This window comes from Musca autumnalis, unplaced genomic scaffold (assembly GCF_047663935.1).
Source record: "Musca autumnalis isolate F117 unplaced genomic scaffold, ASM4766393v1 scaffold_3, whole genome shotgun sequence".
NCBI classification, from domain to species: Eukaryota; Metazoa; Arthropoda; class Insecta; order Diptera; family Muscidae; genus Musca; species Musca autumnalis.
Window position 1 is genome coordinate 26433320 of NW_027411866.1, and position 19176 is coordinate 26452495.

Consider the following 19176-nt stretch of genomic DNA (forward strand, 5'->3'; position numbering starts at 1 on the left):
AAATTAAACTTTTTGGTAATTTCGTAATAAAAATTGCATTTATATTATATGTATATTAATATTAGCTTTCTAAGGCAAATTTCGTCCATAACCTCACTTTTTGAAAAATTTAAAAATAAAAGCTGTGTTCCAGAACTAAAAAGTTTTTACAATTTTTACGACTTTTACACATTTTACACGAAAACCCGTTCCCGTACACAAAAAAGTTGTAAAATGTTCACTTCTATTTAAACAAAAATGGCGCTGAATGACGCTCTCTTTAAAAACTTTTTACTCGACAAATTTGAGCGTGTAAAAAATAGTAACATGAATGCCGGCGTCTGATTGGCTGTTACGCCGACTTTGACATTTGTTCCAGCTTTTTTGACGTTTTTTCCATCTTTGCGTTCCCGAACTTTTTGAAAAAACATTGTTGTGTGTTTGTTCGACCTTTTTGATATCAATAAAAAACCAGAATTGTTTGAGCTTGAGGTCTTATTTTTGTTGTTTATTTATTTATCATTTCCAATATTTCGCAATTTACGTGAATTGCATTTTTTTTTTTTTTTTTTTTGAAAAAACTTTTGTGTGACAACAATTTTGCTCTCTTTCTCTCTTTTACGAGTTTTACTATTAAAAAGTACGGGAACAAAGCTAAAATGTTGAATGATTCTGATTACACTGTGCGACAACAAAAAAAAAAAATGACAAGCAAAATCGAGTAGATTATGAAAGTAGAGCTAAAAACATGAGACACGTGTATCGGCGTTTTTAAAGTTTACATCGGAAAGTAACCAAAATAGGCGGGGCAAGTTCCGCCCATTTTTAAATTTTTAGAAAATTTCAAGCTAAGATATCTTGGAATCCTTGCAATTCAGGTATATAGTGTCTTTGGCAACTTTACTTAGGAGGGTGTGGGAAATATTTTTGTTAAAAATTTTAACCCTCATGCGGTTCATCAAAGGAGTCTTTTTTGTCCTTTTTTCGAAAATCTTTCAAAAACTCATTAAAAATGTGATCGTATCAAATCCGAATATTCTACAAAATTGTTCGCCATACAATTTTACTATAGGTCTCCGAATACACAAAATCTGTAACTCATGTCTTATCGCCAGGAATCTCTAAAAATGAAAAACACGTTTTATGGTTAAAGTCGGACTTCATCTGAGTTTATTCAAAATTGTCCCACAAAACATAATTTTAGAGAGATGATGTCAGAGACAAAAATATTCTTCGTCAAATTTCACTATAGGTCACGAAAGAAATGAAATGTCTATTTACATTATGTAGCATGAAAATTCAGTATCAATTTTGCTGAAAAAACATGAAAATATTTCCCAATTTTTTTGATGAAAATTTGTTCCTTCTTTTTTCTAGTTGATACATGGAAGTAATATAAAACTTGGTTATAGGTGAAAAGTGTCAAAGGATGAAAAATTCTATACAAAATTTCACTATAAGTTTCAAAATAAACCATAAATCTATGTACACTATTTCCTTAAAAAAATAGATTACAAATGTATATATATATTAGGATGAAATTAGATGTTTTAATTTTGGACTGTTAATTTTACATAATTCCATACTGGATCAAAATCTAGCAAAATCCTTTACTTTATTGTTAAAGAAAGAAATGTTCCAAATGAAATTTCATTATAAGTCTCTGAATAAAAGAAATCTGTATCCATAACATATAACATTCTTAGCAGCACTTGTTTTTGATATATAGGTTTTAGGGCCATATTTTCCAATTTTCATACAGATTGTCGTTGTGATTGAAACATATAAATATCTGTTTTTAAACAGATTTAAAAACATTTGTGTTGAATATATATTTGAAAAATATAAAAAAAAACCAGATCGGACCTGCCAAAATTGCGTATTTTTAATACTTTCAACATAAATTCCGTAGTTAGGATAAGTCATTATATTGCATGCGAAAATACATGAGAGGTCTACGGCTATGGTCCTGTGAAAATATAGGTGTCATATGGGCTCTCACATGCACAATTTGGTGTGGTCCAAAAAACTACAATGATGGGACTCACTACTGACGAAAAATTTTTCATCAAAAAAATTGGGAAATATTTTCATGTTTTTTCAGCAAAATTGATACTGAAATTTTCATCCTATAAAATGTAAATAGACATTTCATTTCTTTCGTGACCCATAGTGAAATTTGACGAAGAATATTTTTGTCTCTGACATCATCTCTCTAAAATTATGTTTTGTGGGACAATTTTGAATAAACACAGATGAAGTCCGATTTTAACCCTAAAATGTGTTGTTCAATTTTAGAGATTCCTGGCGATTAGACAAGAGTTACAGATTTGGTGTATTCTGAGACCTGTAGTAAAATTTTATGGCGAACAATTTTGTAGAATATTCGGATTTGATACGATCACATTTTTAATTAGTTTATGAAAGATTTTCGAAAAAAGGCCAAAAAAGACCCCTTTGATGAACCGCATGAGGGTTAAAATTTTTAACAAAAATATTTCCCACACCCTCCTAAGTAAAGTTGCCAAAGACACTATATACCTGAAATGCAAGGATTCCAAGATATCTAAACTCGAATATTTTGAAAAAATTTAAAATGGGCGAAACGTGCCCCGCCTATTTTGGTTACTTTCCGACGTAAACTATAAAAACGCCGATACACGTGTCTCATATTTTTAGCTCTACTTTCATAATCTATTCGGGGTTTCCCATCATTTTGAAAAAAATTGAATTTTGTTGGGCAGTGTTATTTGCGTAAGATTGGTCTGGGTAAGTGTTTTGCACATTGCCGTCAGTCCTGGCCCAATATGAATTGTGGTGGCTACACCCTTCAGAAATAAGTTCAAGTTTGTCGAGATAGCTGATGTTTATTCTTCTACAATAAATAATTTGGCAAGTACTCCGAGGACGGCATGCACAGAATAATTGTTTATGGCATTCCAGCCTGATAGGCATTTGATTTATCTTTACCTCTGTGGACCACTCTTTAACTCCTAATTATGAAAATCATTTTTGTTTCGGTGTTGTTTAAGATGACTTCTGTCCAGTGGTGGGATTCTCTAACGCATTTTTTGGTTACCGGTAAAGTTGAAATTATTATAATTTCGATAATTAACGAAATTTGCCGGCAAGTTAGAGACCAAAATAAAGTTGTTGCTAGGTACTACAGATAGCAACAATGTTGTCAACACTTATTGATACCTTTCATTTATAATTTTGCGTTTTAAACTTACCGATTTTCTTCGGCAACCAAAAAAAAAAAAAAAAAAATGAGTTAGAGAATCCCATAAAGCATATTGTGCTGATATATTGGAAGTATCTTCGTGTAGAGCGATGAGTCGTCACCCTATTGCAATTCGGCCTATCATCGATCGCGGGTCAAGGTTTTGGTAATCATAAAGATGACGCTATGGAGAGGTTGAACATTTTGGTAAGTAGATGGACCATTCCAGTCTGGACTGAACGTCTCTGGACGTAAAACTGCATTCTTACTACTCTCACTTAGCAAGCCAGAGATCAGAATTACTGTAGGCTTCATTACCGGTTACTGAAGGAGACTGAAACGATGAAACACCTTCTATGCCGGGGTCTTAGTCTATTCAACAAAATCCTGTGGTCGTGATAAAATGCTGCAGGAGCCTTAAATAGCTGTGAGGCAGGACAAAACACACATGCTTCTTGGTGTTAAATAATTCGAATCACTTTTCTATGTCATTTCCATAGAACCTAAAATGGTTATGCGGTAAGTCTGATAGATCCACGGTTCTAGATAGTTCCATTAACTTTTTTTGGGACACGGTCTGTTTTTATACCCTACACCACCCTGTGGTAAGGGTAATATGTGTTAGTGCATTTGTATGTAACATGCCTAAGGAAAAGAGATAGACCCATAGTTCCTACTAGGGATATGCATAGAATCACTTTCTGAGTCGCAACGTACAGGTAGCATTTATTGTTCGATTTGGCTGAAAATTGGGGAAGATCATTTTTTTAGCCTAACGAAGAACGCTATTGCTTTTGGTGAAAATCGGTTCAGTTTTGGATATAGCTCCCATATATATTTTCGGCCGATTTGAGGTATTTGATGCACCAAACACGCTGTATCTGTCCAATTTTGATGAAATTTGGAATGTGTGATGGAATTAGGTCTATAGATAAATGTGCCAAATTATATCAAAATCGGTTCAGATTTGGATATAGCTCCCATATAAATTTTCGGCCGATTTTTGGTATTTGGTGCACGAAACACGTTATATATGTCCGATCTCAATGAAATATAGAATGTGTGACGGAATTTGGTCTAAAAATAAGTGTGCCAAATTATATCAAAATCGGTCCAGATTTGGATATAGCTCCCATATATATTTTTTGCCGATTTTTGGTATTTGGTGCACGAAAGACGTTATATATGTCCGATCTCAATGAAATTTGGAATGTGTGACGGAATTTGGTCTAGAAGTAAGTGTGCCAAATTTTATCGAAATCGGTTCGGATTTGGATATAGCTCCCATATATATTTTCGCTCGATTTAAGGTATTTGATGCACCAAAGACGCTATGTATGTCTAATTTTGATGAAATTTGGAATGTGTGATGGAATTAGGTCTATAGATAAATGTGCCAAATTATATCAAAATCGGTTCAGATTTGGATATAGCTCCCATATAAATTTTCGGACGATTTTTGGTATTTGGTGCACGAAAGACGTTATATATGTCCGATCTCAATGAAATTTGGAATGTATGACGGAATTTGGTCTAGAAATAAGTGTGCCAAATTTTATCAAAATCGGTTCGGATTTGGATATAGCTCCCTTATATATTTTCGGCCGATTTGAAGTATTTGATGCACCAAACACGTTGTAGCTGCCCAATTTTGATGAAATTTGGAATGTGTGATGGAATTAGGTCTATAGATAACTGTGCCAAATTATATCAAAATCGGTTCAGATTTGGATATAGCTTCTTCGACTTTGATCCTTTCCTTTCTGGTTCTTTCTCTTTCCTTCCATTAACATTTCCTTGTTCATTTTTTATCTATTTTTCAGGATGTTCACAATGGACAGCTGGTCTCCGAATGATGTAGGTGTATAAAATCGTCGATCGCGGGATAAGATATTGATACAGCTGATGTGTATTAATCTAGGAAATCAACCCAATAAGAGAATCACAGCGTTCTAAAAGTTTACGACGTTTACTATACATATATTATTTATGTGCTTAAAAGTCGCGTTCGGCTCTCTTCGGCTTTTTGGTCACGGCATTTCCACAACAATTTATTTAAGATATGTACACCTTGTTGTTTCTAAAAGTTTTTCAGTTTATAATTTAAAAGTTTTTTAGGTTATTATTTTAAAGCCTGTGGGCGTAGTATCCAATTTGACTTATGTATGTGTTTTTTCTCGGAGCCGCCCAAAGACGAACTGTCCAAAATTACTACATTTTATACGTTTTATACATATAAATGACGTTTATAACTTTTTGACGATCGAAAACCTAAAAAAATTGTCATACGAATCATTCCTGCTAAAAACTGCACTTAAACAAAAATTTGTTTAATTATTGCCTTACTAGGACCTATTAGGCTACATGAACCCATTGTGAAGAATTGTAAATGGGTCCTACAGAATGTTAGGAAGCTATATCTGCAATACCAATGTCCCATACAAGTAAATTGTTTGATAAAAACAAGAATAGTAAAAATAATGTAAAGGTAAAAGTTTTGTCATTTTAAGCCTAAAAGTATGCTGTAGTTTTTGTAGACTATAACAAAGGAAAACCATTGTTATGCTTTGAATAACAAATTATCGCACAAAATGAAGCAATAACAAGTAAAAAAGTGTCAGTCGGCTTAGTCGACAGAGGTATACCCTCAGCCAATGTGAATTGAAACTTTCATCTACGGACAGATAGAATGTATTTAGCGTCTCTTCAGAATTTTGTGGCCCTTTTTTCAACATTTGAACTTGCCGACAAAAATGTGGATTAAGAATTAACACAAATGTTGAACTTTTGTGGGGGAGGTACCCTTAGGGAGGACCGATATGGGCCATTTTAGAAGATAAAGTAAATTTTGACAAAATATTAGGAGATCCAAAGTTTGGTCCAAATTGGTTGCACCATTCAAATGATATCGTCCTAACATTTTAGTGACATTTTTTAAATATTGGGGAGAAGTACCGGAAGTTGGGACCGGTATTGCCCCACGAAACTAAGTTTGGATAAAATATGACGAAGACCAAATGTTGCACCAAATCGGTAGAACAGTTCGAGAGCCACATATGGTGACATAGGGCTTTTTACACCTTTCGGGATGTTTTCCCAAGAAATATGGACTTGCTCCTGAAAAAGCTTTTACCGTCGTAATGGAGGTAGCGAATGCAAATCGCTTCAACAAAAATCAAAGTGATTCGAGAGCAGGTCTTAAAGTGAACTTATCCGAAATTTTGTGTGGGAGGTACCCAAAGGAGTGCACAAATATAGTCCATATTCGAACCTGATCTATATCTGGTAGATATATTAGGATGTGCAAAGTATGGATTACATAGGTCACACCCTTCAATAGTTATCGTCCGCACAATTTTTCCGAACATTTTTTAACTTTTGTGGGGGAGGTACCTGAAGGGGTGGACCGATGTGGCTTATCTTCGAACATAAACTATGTTTGGACAAAATATTACGAAGGCCAAATTTTGGACCGAATTGGCAGATCCGTTCGAGATTTATTTTGCGCTCCAACCACTACACACGGCTATTCAGGCTATTTTCTCTGGAAGTATGGACTTGCCCCTGATAAAACTTGTACCGTCGTATGGGGGGCAGAGAATACAAGTTGCTGCAACAAAAATCAAAGGGATTCGAGAGCAGGTGCTAATCTGAACTTATCCGAAATTTTGTGTGGAAGGTACCCGAAGGAGTGGATCGATTGAGTCCATATTGGAACCTCATCTAAGTCTGAAAGAAATTTCACGATGTGCAAAATATGGATCAAATCAGTTACTTCCTTTAAGAGTTATCGTGCGCACAAATTTTCCGAACATTTTCGAACTTTGTGGGGGAGGTACCGGAAGGGGTGGACCGATGTGGCTTATCTTCGAACTTAAACTATGTTTGGACAAAATATTACGAAGGTCAAATTTTGGACCGAATTGGCAGATCCGTTCGAGATTTATTTTGCGCTCCAACCACTACACACGGCTATTCAGGCTATTTTCTCTGGAAGTATGGACTTGCCCCTGATAAAACTTGTACCGTCGTATGGGGGGCAGAGAATACAAGTTGCTGCAACAAAAATCAAAGGGATTCGAGAGCAGGTGCTAATCTGAACTTATCCGAAATTTTGTGTGGAAGGTACCCGAAGGAGTGGATCGATTGAGTCCATATTGGAACCTCATCTAAGTCTGAAAGAAATTTCACGATGTGCAAAATATGGATCAAATCAGTTACTTCCTTCAAGAGTTATCGTGCGCACAAATTTTCCGAACATTTTCGAACTTTGTGGGGGAGGTACCGGAAGGGGTGGACCGATGTGGCTTATCTTCGAACTTAAACTATGTTTGGACAAAATATTACGAAGGTCAAATTTTGGACCGAATTGGCAGATCCGTTCGAGATTTATTTTGCGCTCCAACCACTACACACGGCTATTCAGGCTATTTTCTCTGGAAGTATGGACTTGCCCCTGATAAAACTTGTACCGTCGTATGGGGGGCAGTGAATACAAGTTGCTGCAACAAAAATCAAAGGGATTCGAGAGCAGGTGCTAATCTGAACTTATCCGAAATTTTGTGTGGGAGGTACCCGAAGGAGTGGATCGATTGAGTCCATATTGGAACCTCATCTAAGTTTGAAAGAAATTTCACGATGTGCAAAATATGGATCAAATCAGTTACTTCCTTCAAGAGTTATCGTGCGCACAAATTTTCCGAACATTTTCGAACTTTGTGGGGGAGATACCGGAAGGAGTGGACCGATGTGGCTTATCTTCGAACTTAAACTATGTTTGGACAAAATATTACGAAGGTCAAATTTTGGACCGAATTGGCAGATCCGTTCGAGATTTATTTTGCGCTCCAACCACTACACACGGCTATTCAGGCTATTTTCTCTGGAAGTATGGACTTGCCCCTGATAAAACTTGTACCGTCGTATGGGGGGCAGAGAATACAAGTTGCTGCAACAAAAATCAAAGGGATTCGAGAGCAGGTGCTAATCTGAACTTATCCGAAATTTTGTGTGGAAGGTACCCGAAGGAGTGGATCGATTGAGTCCATATTGGAACCTCATCTAAGTCTGAAAGAAATTTCACGATGTGCAAAATATGGATCAAATCAGTTACTTCCTTTAAGAGTTATCGTGCGCACAAATTTTCCGAACATTTTCGAACTTTGTGGGGGAGGTACCGGAAGGGGTGGACCGATGTGGCTTATCTTCGAACTTAAACTATGTTTGGACAAAATATTACGAAGGTCAAATTTTGGACCGAATTGGCAGATCCGTTCGAGATTTATTTTGCGCTCCAACCACTACACACGGCTATTCAGGCTATTTTCTCTGGAAGTATGGACTTGCCCCTGATAAAACTTGTACCGTCGTATGGGGGGCAGAGAATACAAGTTGCTGCAACAAAAATCAAAGGGATTCGAGAGCAGGTGCTAATCTGAACTTATCCGAAATTTTGTGTGGAAGGTACCCGAAGGAGTGGATCGATTGAGTCCATATTGGAACCTCATCTAAGTCTGAAAGAAATTTCACGATGTGCAAAATATGGATCAAATCAGTTACTTCCTTCAAGAGTTATCGTGCGCACAAATTTTCCGAACATTTTCGAACTTTGTGGGGGAGGTACCGGAAGGGGTGGACCGATGTGGCTTATCTTCGAACTTAAACTATGTTTGGACAAAATATTACGAAGGTCAAATTTTGGACCGAATTGGCAGATCCGTTCGAGATTTATTTTGCGCTCCAACCACTACACACGGCTATTCAGGCTATTTTCTCTGGAAGTATGGACTTGCCCCTGATAAAACTTGTACCGTCGTATGGGGGGCAGTGAATACAAGTTGCTGCAACAAAAATCAAAGGGATTCGAGAGCAGGTGCTAATCTGAACTTATCCGAAATTTTGTGTGGGAGGTACCCGAAGGAGTGGATCGATTGAGTCCATATTGGAACCTCATCTAAGTTTGAAAGAAATTTCACGATGTGCAAAATATGGATCAAATCAGTTACTTCCTTCAAGAGTTATCGTGCGCACACATTTTCCGAACATTTTCGAACTTTGTGGGGGAGATACCGGAAGGAGTGGACCGATGTGGCTTATCTTCGAACTTAAACTATGTTTGGACAAAATATTACGAAGGTCAAATTTTGGACCGAATTGGCAGATCCGTTCGAGATTTATTTTGCGCTCCAACCACTACACACGGCTATTCAGGCTATTTTCTCTGGAAGTATGGACTTGCCCCTGATAAAACTTGTACCGTCGTATGGGGGGCAGTGAATACAAGTTGCTGCAACAAAAATCAAAGGGATTCGAGAGCAGGTGCTAATCTGAACTTATCCGAAATTTTGTGTGGGAGGTACCCGAAGGAGTGGATCGATTGAGTCCACATTGGAACCTCATTTAAGTCTGAAAGAAATTTCACGATGTGCAAAATATGGATCAAATCAGTTACTTCCTTCAAGAGTTATCGTGCGCACAAATTTTCCGAACATTTTCGAACTTTGTGGGGGAGGTACCGGAAGGAGTGGACCGATATAGCCCATCTTCGAACATAAACTAAGTTTGGGCAAAATATTACGAAAGCCAAATTTTGGACCGAATCGGTTGATCCATTCGAGAGTTATCGTGCGCTCCAGCCAGCCAGACAGAGACGGACGGACATTGTTCAATCGACTCCAAATTGTCTGAAACACATTTCGTCCAAACATACTTGGGGTCTAAAACCATTATTTCGATGAGCCACATTTTGCACGTATGAAAGTGTATATACCCTCGGTAGCATAAATGCTGAGGGTATAATAAAAATTTATCAAAAGGAAAGTAAAAAAGTTTAAAATATAAAGAAAAACGTTTATTAACAGTCTTCCATACAATAGGGGACCACTGTAGGGATCTTCTATAGAATACAAAACCACAGCAGGGGTCTTCTATAGAATAGAGGACCTCCGCAGAAGTATTCTTTAGAATATATGACCTCCGCAGGGATATTCTTTAGAATAGAGGACCTCCGCAGGGGTATTCTTAAGAATAGAGGACCACAGCAGGGGTCTTCTATAGAAGAGGGGACCACCGCAGGGATCGTCTATAGAAAAGAAGTGCACCGCAGGGATCGTCTATAGAAAAGAAGTCCACCGCAGAGGTCGTCTAAAGAATAAGGGTCTTTTATGGAATAGAAAACCGCCGTAGGGTTCTTCTATGAAATATAAGACCACCGTAGGGGCCTTTTTAGTATAGAAGACCACATTAGGGGTCTTCTATAGAATAGAAGACCGCCGTTGATGTATTCTAAGGACTCCGTAAGTGTCTTCTATAGTATAGAATACCACCGCAGAGGTCTTTACAGTATAGAAGACCATCGTAGGGGTCTACTATTAAAAAGAAGACAACCGTAGGCGTCTTCTATAGTATATAATGCCACCGTAGGTGTCTTCTATAGTATAGAATACCACCGTAGGGATCTTTACAGTATAGAAGACCACCGTAGGGGTCTTTATTGTATAGAAGACCACTATAGAATAAATTAAAAGAACCACCACAGCGTTCTTTTATAGAATAGAAGACCACCAAAGGGGTCTATATTTAAAATATTTAGCTTGTAACATAACTGTAATAATTTGAATTTAAATACGCCATTTTTCGATATAGCCTTTTTTTGCTACTGAACGACGACATGACAGAAGGCCCCCTCTCTGCACAATGTGAATGTAGTCCAAGTAAATATCTAGAATTTTTTTGCGAAACTTCGTACATCATCCATCTTTCTTACCATTTACAATGCAGATTCTTAAAAACTACCAAAAAATAAAAACAAGAAAGAAATGTTTCACGCAATTACATACAACAAACACACATACAAATGATATATTTTTCATGAAATATTTAAACAAAATTAAAAAAATACAACAAAAATAATAAAAACTAAAAAACAAACCAAGTGCGGCGGAGTTTTTTGTTTACTTAATTCTGCTTATAAAACTTAATTGTACTAAAATTAATAATTAAATTAATTATTGGTAGTTTGTTAAAATTTTTAGGTTATGTTTTCATTTTATTTACGGGTTTTAATTATTCTTTTTAACATCAACAATTGGATCATCAATATTAAAGGTTTTCACCACAGGTATGGTTTTTAAATTCTTTTCATTTGACACTTCCCCTGCCGCTCCTCCTCCACCACCCCCTCCTCCTAGGCCTTTTGCCGTTTTTGCATCAATATATTTTTCAAATTGCTGCAATGACTGTTCCACTTCATTGCACATCTTCTTGTAGTTCAAGGGTATAGAAGGATCATTGATTAGCTCTTGCATGGACCATATTTGGGGTGGCTTTTGTGGGGGTTTTGTTGGGACTTTATTGGTGGTGGTGGTGGGGGCTTTTATAATGCCATATTGGGATAAAAGTTCCCCTTGTTTGTGATGACGATGATGTAGCTGATAATGCGTATTTAGGGATTCTAAATCACGATGATGTTGTTGGTTTTTATATTCTAAATACTCATTATCTCCCACATCATCCTCGTCATCATAGTAATTTCCCTCACCGTCTTCTTCATCATATTCATCATTTGATGATTCCTCATCATCATATGTGGCTTGATATAAATCACCCTCGTCTACACCACAATTGGCTTCGGCATCATAATCTTTAAAGCGGGTTTGTAAAGGCATATCAATGGGATAGGTGCCATTAAAGACAATATTTTTATTTAGCAATTTACTAGGCCAATGCACCTTGGAACGTACCAACGATTGTGTGGGAATGGTAGCTTGGGGTTTCAGGTGTGTCATGGCATGGTGTCTATGACTTTGGTTTTTATCAAGTTGCAATATTTGTTTTTCATTGTGATTATTATCATCTGTGGAACTTGATGGAGAGGAGGGGAAAGTGGAGGAGTTGTCTGACTCTTTAATGTCGTTTGCTATTGTTGTTGCTGCTGCTGATGTTTGCTTCTCAGGTATACAAAAATTAACTTTTTTAGTTTCATTCGAATACGCATTATTTAAATCATTTAATTTATTATCATTTGCTAGCCTACAGTTAGGAGGAGATGGTTTTAAAATCCTATTATTTTGGGTTGCTGGCAAAGCTGTTGTTAATTTTGGCAAACTTGGGGCATTAATTGCAAAGCTATTGCCGCTAAGGGAGGAGGACTGCTTAATAGCCGTTGCTGATTGTTTTTGCTGCTGTTGCTGGACTTTGTTACTTACATTATTTATAGAAAATGGCATTGTTGTTGTTGTCGGGTTCGATGATGATTGTATTGATGTTGTTGTAGTTGTGTTAAAAGGATCTTTAATACTATTTGCTGATGATGTGGTTTCATAATCTAATTTATTAAATGCCTGATGGTGATTATTGGTTGTTGTTGTATCTAAGGAGGTTTTCTTAGCTTGATTTTTAGTGGCCAAACTAGTTCTCACTGATGTTGTTGTTGTGGCGTTTTTATCAAATTTGTTTTTATGATGTTGTAGGCTTGAAGAAACATTATTAGTTTTCGTTTTTAATAGAGTTGATGATTTTCGATTATTGTTATTATTTAAATATAAAGACGATGATGGTGGTGTTGTTGTTGTTGCTCTTTTAGCAGCAGCTGCATTGGGAGAGCTACTAGCCGTTTTTGTTTTTGGCAAAGTCTTCGACTTTGTTAATGCAATTTCAGGATTCTCATAGGTTTCATGCTTAATATCATTTGGCTGGTAAAGATGGGAGTTTTCCGGGAATAAGGATTGCCGTTCAAAATAAAAGATAGAAATACACAATAGGGGATATTTGTATTTGATTGTTTTTTTTTTTGTTAGAAACATGGAATTTTGAGTAGCATTAGGAAAGCAAAAAACTAAAAAGAAAATTAAAATATCAAAAGAAAAAAAAACAAAAATTTCGCAATTTCTTTTTCTATAAATTGGGTGTCTTCAATATGTAGAAGACATAAAAGGGCTTTCAAAATAATTGAATGTTCTCCTATCAGTCCCCCCTCTGAGACCTCTTAGACAAGGAGAGGTATAGAAGAGATAAATATCTTCTATTGTTGTTGTAGCAGTTGTTGGTTTCGGGTCAATCCGGTATGGTTTCGGGTCAATCCGGTATGAAAGAATCCGCGGTCATTGGATGCCTTCAGTCTTTAGAAGACCTTCATAGGGTTTGAAAACAATTTCATCTTCTTCTATGGGGGCCGCTCAGAGACCTCCAAGACAAGAAGTCCATACTAAAAATATTAAGATCGTTCTAAAAAATAAATGCCCTTCCGAGGCATTCAATAAAATGCCCTCCCAAAGGTCTCAGAAAGAAGACATTTCAGATGTATGCCGTGTCTCAAGGGCAATTAGAAGCCTTCAGTGGCATAATAACCTTATTGGGATGGAAATCTCTCTGCTCTTTATCTTATTCACATTGTTTTACCCACCTTATCTACATAATGTGAATATTTTATCTACGTTATCTACATAATGTTGATGCTTTTATCCACGTTATCTACATAATGTGGATATTTTATCCATAATTTGGCTATTTTTATCCAGAATAAAAAATGTAGATCGTTGCGGAATAATAAAACGTAGATACATTATCTACTTTATCCAAAGAATGCAGATACATTATCCAACTAACGTACATGTATTAACGAAATTATCCAACTAACGTACATGTATTATCCAAGTTATCCAAATAATGTAGATACATTATCGATATTATCTTAATAATGTAGATACATCCTCACGTTATCCAAATAATGTAGATATATTATCCGCGTTATCCAAATAATGTAGATATATTATCCACGTTATCCAAATAATGTAGATACGTTATCCACGTTATCCAAATAATGTAAATACATTATCCACGTTAAACAAATAATGTAGATACATTATCCACGTTATCCAAATAATGTAGATACATGATCTACTTTATCCAAATAATGTAGATACATTATCCACGTTATCCAAATAATGTAGATACATTATCCACGTTATCCAAATAATGTAGATACATTATCTACGTTATCCAAATAATGTAGTGCATTATCCACGTTATTCAAATAATGTAGATACAATATCTACGTTATCCAAATAATGTAGATACATTATCCACCTTATCCAAATAATGTAGATACATTATCCACGTTATCCAAATAATGTAGATATATTATCCGCGTTATCCAAATAATGTAGATACATTATCCACGTTATCCAAATAATGTAGATACATTATCTACGTTATCCAAATAATGTAGATACATTATCAACGTTATCCAAATAATGTAGATACATTATCCACGTTATCCAAATAATGTAGATACATTATCTACGTTATCCAAATAATGTAGATACATTATCCACGTTATCCAAATGTAGATACATTATCCACGTTATCCAAATAATGTAGATACATTATCTACGTTTTCCAAATAATGTAGATACATTATCCACGTTATCCAAATAATGTAGATACATTATCCACGTTATTCAAATAATGTAGATACAATATCTACGTTATCCAAATAATGTAGATACAGTATCCACCTTATCCAAATAATGTATATACATTATCCACGTTATCCAAATAATGTAGATACATTATCTACGTTATCCAAATAATGTAGATACATTATCCACCTTATCCAAATAAAGTAGATACATTATCCACATTATCCAAATAATGTGGATACAGTATCCACGTTATCCAAATAATGTAGATACATTATCTACGTTATCCAAATAATGTAGATACATTATCCACGTTATCCAAATAATGTAGATACATTATCCACGTTATCCAAATAATGTAGATACATTATCCACGTTATCTAAATAATGTAGATACATTATCTACGTTATCCAAATAATGTAGATACATTATCCACGTTATCCAAATAATGTAAATATATTATCTACGTTATCCAAATAATTTAGATAAATTATCCACGTTATCCAAATAATGTAGATATATTATCCACGTTATCCAAATAATGTAGATATATTATCCACGTTATCCAAATAATGTAGATACATTATCTACGTTATCCAAATAATGTAGATACATTATCCACGTTAACCAAATAATGTGAAACGTTATCCAAATAATGTAGATACATTATCTACGTTATCCAAATAATGTAGATACATTATCCAACTAACGTAGATGTATTATCCAAGTTATCCAAACAATGTAGATACAATGTCTATATTATTTAAATAATGTAGATACATTATCCACGTTATCCAAATAATGTAGATACATTATCCACGTTATCCAAATAATGTAGATACATTATCTACGTTATCCAAATAATGTAGATACATTATCTATGTTATCCAAATAATGTATATTCATTATCCACGTTATTCAAATAATGTAGACACATTATCCACGTTATCCAAATAATGTAGATATATTATCCGCGTTATTCAAATAATGTATATTCATTATCCACGTTATCAAAATAATGTAGATACATTATCCACGTTATCCAAATAATGTGGATACAGTATCCACGTTATCCAAATAATGTAAATATATTATCTACGTTATCCAAATAATGTAGATACATTATCCACGTTATCCAAATAATGTAGATACATTATCCACGTTATCCAAATAATGTAGATATATTATCCGCGTTATCCAAATAATGTAGATAAATTATCCACGTTATCCAAATAATGTAGATACATTATCCACGTTATCTAAATAATGTAGATACATTATCTACGTTATCCAAATAATGTAGATACATTATCCACGTTATCCAAATAATGTAGATACATTGTCCACGTTATCCAAATAATGTAGATACATTATCCACCTTATCCAAATAAAGTAGATACATTATCCAAATAATGTGGAAACGGTATCCACGTTATCCAAATAATGTAGATACATTATCTGCGTTATCCAAATAATGTAGATACATTATCCACGTTATCCAAATAATGTAGATACATTATCCACGTTATCCAAATAATGTAGATATATTATCCGCGTTATCCAAATAATGTAGATAAATTATCCACGTTATCCAAATAATGTAGATACATTATCCACGTTATTCAAATAATGTAGACACATTATCCACGTTATCCAAATAATGTAGATACGTTATCCACGTTATTCAAGTAATGTAAATACATTATCTACGTTATCCAAATAATGTAGATACAATATCCACGTTATCTAAATATTGTAGATACATTATCCACATTATCCAAATAGCGTAGATACATTATCTACGTTATCCAAATAATAGAGATACATTATCCACGTTATCCAAATAATGTAGATACATTACTCACGTTATTTAAATAATGCAGATACGTTATCCACACTATCCTAATGTAGATACATTATCCACGTAATCCAAATAATGTAGATACATTATCCACGTTATCCAAATAATGTAGATACGTTATCCACGTTATTCAAGTAATGTAAATACATTATCTACGTTATCCAAATAATGTAGATACAATATCCACGTTATCTAAATATTGTAGATACATTATCCACATTATCCAAATAATGTAGATACATTATCCACGTTATCCAAATAATGCAGATACATTATCTATGTTACCCAAATAATGTAGATACATTATCCACGTTATCCAAATAATGTATATACATTATTCACGTTATCCATATAATGTAGATACATTATCTATGTTATCCAAATAATGTAGATACATTATCCACGTTATCCAAATAATGTAGATACATTATCCACGTTATCCAAATAATGTAGATACATTATCTACGTTATCCAAATAATGTAGATACGTTATCCACGTTACCCAAATAATGTAGATACATTATCTACGTTATCCAAATAATGTAGATACATTATCCACGTTATCCAAATAATGCAGATACGTTATCCAAGTAATTTAAATACATTATCTACGTTATCCAAATAATGTAGGTACAATATCCACGTTATCTAAATATTGTAGATACATTATCCACATTATCCAAATAGTGTAGATACATTATCTACGTTATCCACATAATGTAGATACATTATCCACGTTTTCCAAATAATGTAGATACATTATCTACGTTTTCCAAATTATGTGGATGCATTATCCACATTATCCTAATGACATATATACAATATCCACGTTGTTTCAAACGACATTAGAGTTCTTCTTGATATGAGGAAGATCCTTTTGAGGTTTCTTTATATATCGTACCCACCTTAGAAGTATTTTTTGCGTGGAAACCCCCTTAAAATGTCCTTCATATATATAGGGCACTACTTACGACGACTTCTTAATACATCAAAAACTTCATATACATATGTCCTCCTTACATATATCGAATCTACCGTAGATATATTTTTCACATGGACACCCAGAGGTTTAGAGGTTATCTTTATATACCAAAAACTTCTTTGAAGTCTTCTGCTTACACTAAAGACTTCTTTGAAACTTTACTTTTATATTGCAGTCCCTAATATGACTTCATTACAAATTCGATACTTCTTAGATGTCCAAAGAGATTTTGTTTTTGGTATCTAAAATCTCAAAAGACCCTTTAGAAGTCTTGTTTATTTATATAAGACTGCGTTAGATAGTTAGGCCACTTTGAAGCTTCGACATCATAATGAAGCCCCTTAGGGGACTTTTTTATATATTGTAGACCTTTTAGAGGCCTCTTTAAAGCTTTGAAATCATATTGAAGGCCCTTAAGCGATTTCTCGCATATTGAAGACTGCTTAGAGGCCTTTTGATGTCTCTTTAAAGCTTTGAGATCATATTGAAGCCCCTTAGGGGACTTCTTTATATATTGTAGACGTCTTTTAGGTCTATCTGGGTCTCTTTGAAGCTTTGAAATGACATTGAAGCTTCATGAAGCTTTCATGGAATCATATTGAAGCCCCTTAAGCGATTTCTCGCATATTGAAGACCCCTTAGAGGACTATTGATGTCTCTTTAAAGCTTTGAGATTATATTTAAGGTCCTTTAGGGGACTTCTTTATATATTGTAGACGTCTGAGAGGTCTATCGAGGCCTCTTTGAAGCTTTGAAATTACATTGAAGCTCCTTAGGGGACTTTTTTACATATTAGAGACGTCTTAGAGGCCTATTGAGGCCTCTTTGAAACTTTGAAATCATTTTAAAGTGGACTTATTTACTTATTGTAGACCTGTTGAAGTCCAATTGAGGCGTCTTTTAAGCTTTGAAATCATATTGAAGTTCCTTAGGGGACTCTTCGCATATTGGAGACCTCTTAGATGCCTATTGAGTTCTCTGAAACTTTGTCATTATATTGAAGCCTATTAGGGGACCTCCTTACATATTGTAGACCTCCTAAAGGCCTATTTGAAGCTTTGAAATGACATTGAAGATCCTTAGGGAGACCTCTTTGAATCATTGAGATCATAGTGAAGCCCCTTAGGGGACTTCTTTACATATTGGAGACCACTCGGAGATATAACTTATGCAAAGAAGATTCATTATAAATGTTCCTTAAAAAAAACGACTTTTGAGGTTGTCTTTTCATAACGAAAGACCCCTCAGAAGTTATATTATATGACAAATCTTATTTAAAAGAAATGAGCATTCCTTGCCTTATTTGCATCATTTTTACCTCAAAAACCTTTAAAGACTTTATTTATATATCTATCTATTATCTATATGACTCTTTGTGTTTTCCAAGATCTCTTAGAGGTCGTTTTTTCATAACTATGCCCCCGTAGATATAATTTTTATAAATCAAAGATCTTCAAAGAACTTTACTTTTTATATCCGCGGTATGCTTTGTGAATCAAAGACCCCTTAAAACTTTTTTTAAGTCCCCAAGTGGCGTAACAGGCCTTCGTTATATATCGATGCTTTTTTTAATTGCCGAAAGAAAACAAAAAATAAATAAAAAACCATAACAAAAATAAAAACTGAAAAATTAACTCAATTCTCTTTTAACCAAAGCCACATAAACATATCAAAATACGTAGAGTGGGATGGGTTGGTGGTGGTAGCCTA

General features: G+C 34.7%; 1 protein-coding gene across 18 annotated transcripts in view; it reads right to left on the reverse strand.

Annotated features, from left to right (window-relative positions):
- Sec16 (endoplasmic reticulum export factor secretory 16) overlaps window positions 1–19176 on the reverse strand; it is a 71007-nt gene that overhangs the window by 13191 nt on the left and 38640 nt on the right. For 13 of the 18 annotated variants that reach the window (XM_073972585.1, XM_073972576.1, XM_073972589.1 and 10 more), the window contains one exon: window positions 12409–12894. The exons of the other annotated variants lie outside the window; for them this stretch is intronic. In XM_073972585.1, coding sequence (XP_073828686.1) covers window positions 12409–12894 — 486 coding nt within the window. The remainder of the gene's footprint in view (window positions 1–12408; window positions 12895–19176) is intronic. 18 annotated transcript variants of the gene reach the window in all.